The 3,347-nt window shown below is 47.8% G+C and overlaps 1 protein-coding gene across 1 annotated transcript; it reads right to left on the minus strand.

Moving 5' to 3' along the window:
* Nucleotides 1–1,439: 1,439 nt before the first annotated feature.
* On the minus strand, nucleotides 1,440–2,930 carry kcna1b (potassium voltage-gated channel, shaker-related subfamily, member 1b). The gene has a single exon (XM_028570959.1). It carries the CDS (start codon nucleotides 2,928–2,930, stop codon nucleotides 1,440–1,442), a length of 1,491 nt encoding a protein of 496 aa, XP_028426760.1.
* Between the last annotated feature and the right edge of the window lie 417 nt (nucleotides 2,931–3,347).

Consider the following 3,347-nt stretch of genomic DNA (forward strand, 5'->3'; position numbering starts at 1 on the left):
TTGAGTCTTTTTGTACAAAGCCTGGGAGGTGTCGGGGAGATTTTCTTTGTATAAATTTCTTAAGTGCTTTTTTAAATCTTATCAACTTTGTTTTCTCAATGTAAGTCATTTGATCTTTTGAATTTCTATATTCAACTCTCAAACTTTCGTGTTTGCAACTAGAGCTGCAACGATAAGTCGACTGTAAGCGTAAAAAACGAGAAAGAAAAGAATCGTAGCCAACTAGTTTGATAATCTATTTATCGTTTAACTCATTTTTCACAAAGTAAAGAAAATGACATTTCAAAGCCTCTCAAATGTGCAGATTTCCTGCTATTTTTCGGTTTTTATATCATATTAAACTGAACATCTATCAGGGTTTCCCCCAGGAAAGTTTTTTAGCTCCAGGGCCCAGCTGGGGGCCAGTTACAGACTGATGGCATCGTTAATGTACACCCCGATAGTTTCATGGGAAGAATTGCAATATTGAGAATTTAAAAAAAGCTATGAGACAGATTCTTTTTTTAATGAAAGAAAAGTCAAACTTGAGTGATGTCAGCTTGTTGAATGTGAATTTTTTTTTTAGTTTCTTCTCCTTATCCTTAGTTGCAGCTCTACTCGCAAACAGTTTGGGACTATTTATTCATATCTTGCACTGCACTCTGTTTTTATTCTCTTGTTCAAATGTTATAATCCATTTGAACTTATCTTCTGTTTTATTTGAATCCTTATATATTAAATCTTGCTCTAAAATGACTTAATTTGCTTCCTTTTGTATACATGAAAATAAAAGCTCCAGAAGAAGATTTTAAGAAGTGCTTTCTTCAAAAACCTGCTGCAGTTATATAAAATAAATTTGCGAGAAGTCAAAGAGAACTTTAAGTTGTACCTAAATGTAAAGTTTTTTATTTGTATTTGCGACAGAAAAAGAACGGTACAAATTGGTGCAACAGAGACTAAAATATCCAGACTTCTGTCTCTAAATTTGGGGAAAAACTCCAATAACACTTGCTGGCTCCTACATTTCCCATAGTGCAACTCGCTAATAACTAACATAACGTCTTTCGTTGGACCTTTCTTCGCCTGGTAAAAGTTTGGAATGATTAAAAATCAAAGCAGCAGAGATGGTGGCATTTATCCGTCTCTCCCTGCCTGGCAAACACCCACATCTGTCAAACTGGAACAACTTATAAATTAATTTATCAAAAATATCCCCCAGACACCTGCTGATCTTTGTGCTATTGCCAAAACAAGTCCGTCATTACGTGAACCACTACCCCTTTTTTATGAATTGATCACGTGTGCCTGGAACTTTTGAATTCTTCACACACGTTTGTTTGTTCGTTTCTTTGAATGAGTCAATGCAAAAAAAAAAAAAAAGGAAGAATAAAATGCACCAATGGAAATAAAGCATCGAGATTATTTCTACAATATTTACACCGGTGCGCCGGACGGCCGCCTCACACGTCGGTGAGCAGCTTCCCCTTGTTCACGCAATTCTGGGTGGGCGCCGTGCAGTTGGCAGTCCTGAGGTTGGCTTCCCTAAAGTTATCGATGCTGTTGTTCATGTCCTCGTCTATCTCCATGTACTCCGACTTGCTCACGCCAGACGAGCTGCGGCGACTCGAGTTGGTGTCCGACGCCAAGTTCTGGTTGCTGACGTTGAGCAGCTGCGCCTGCTCCTCTCCCTCGGTCTCCCGGTGGTAGAAGTAGTTGAAGTTGGACACGATGACCGGCACGGGCAGCGCGATGGTCAGCACGCCGGCGATGGCGCACAGCGAGCCCACAATCTTCCCCCCGATGGTCACGGGGTACATGTCCCCGTAGCCCACGGTCGTCATCGACACCACGGCCCACCAGAATGCGTCCGGTATGCTGGTGAAGAACGACTCCTTCTCCTCGGCTTCGGCGAAGTAGACGGCGCTGGAGAACAAAATCACGCCGATGAAGAGGAAGAAAATGAGCAAGCCCAGCTCGCGCATGCTCGCCTTGAGAGTTTGCCCCAAAATCTGGAGCCCCTTCGAGTGCCGGGACAGTTTAAAGATCCTGAACACCCTCACCAGGCGGATTACCCTGAGAATAGCCAGAGACGTGGCCTGTTCGCCTCCTCCTTTCGCCTCCTTGCCGTCCTGATCGTCGGCCAGCTCCGTTCCAAGCGTGATGAAATACGGGATTATGGCCACGATGTCTATGGAGTTCATCATGTTTTTAAAGAAGGCCGCCTTGCTGGGACAGGCGAAAAAGCGCACTATCAACTCAAAGGAGAACCAGATGATGCAGAGCGTCTCCACGACGAAGAAGGGGTCCGTGAGGAAGTTGGCTTTGTAGTACACGGTAACGTTCCCGACCATGCGCATCCGCTGGCTGGGATCCTCCTTCAGCTCGGGTAACGTCTCCAAACAAAATATGACGATGGAAATAAGAATAACCATCACCGAGACGATGGCGATCCCCCGCGCGGGCCCCGAGCTCTCGGGGTGCTCGAAGAGGAGCCAGATCTGCCGCTGGAACTCCTTCTCCGGCAGCGGCCGCTCCTCTTCGCGAATAAATCCTTCGTCCTCTCGAAACTTCTCCATGGCCTCGGCGCCCAGTTCGTAAAACTTAATCTCCTCCGAGAACATATCCAGCGGCACGTTGACGGGCCTCCTCAGCCGCCCGCCTGACTGGTAGTAGTACAGTATGGCGTCGAAGCTCGGCCGGTTCCGGTCGAAGAAGTACTCGTTTCGTAAAGGGTCAAAGTAGCGCATTCGCTTCTTGGGGTTCCCGAGCAGGGTCTCGGGGAACTGCGCGAGCGTCTTGAGCTGCGTCTCGAAGCGCAGCCCGGAGATGTTGATGACCACGCGCTCGCAGCAGTCGTGGTCGTCGTGGTCATCGTCCGGCGGGTACAGGTCCTGCGGGTGTCCCGGCAGGGTGGAGGTCTCGTCCATGTTCTCCGTGGACACCACGGTCATCCTGGCGCACGGCACGGGGGGAAAAGGGGGGTCCAGAAGAGGAAGTGGGCGCCAAAGGGGCGAAAGGTGGGGGGGGGCAGCACAGGACTGAAAGGAGGGGAAGGCGAAGGAGCCTCTACTGAGGCCGCGAGGCGAGCAGAGCCTCCCTCTCCGTCACCATCACCATCTTCTTCTCCTCCTTCTTCTCCTCCGACGGGCTGAACATCTTTCTTTCTCTCTGCAAATGCTTCGTCACCTGCAAAGAGCGTGAAACGAGAAGATGAATTCTCGCCCAGCACATCTCAGACCTGCATTCACAAGCCCCGGTTTCTATATCTCCGAGAGGAAAAACATCATGCAGTGATAGTACAGCCTGTGCTGCAGTTTCTGCTTCTTCTGCTTCTCTTTTTTTTTTTTTTTTTTTTTTTACCGCATACA

Source organism: Perca flavescens, chromosome 23 (genome assembly GCF_004354835.1).
Source record: "Perca flavescens isolate YP-PL-M2 chromosome 23, PFLA_1.0, whole genome shotgun sequence".
In the NCBI taxonomy this organism is placed as follows: domain Eukaryota; kingdom Metazoa; phylum Chordata; class Actinopteri; order Perciformes; family Percidae; genus Perca; species Perca flavescens.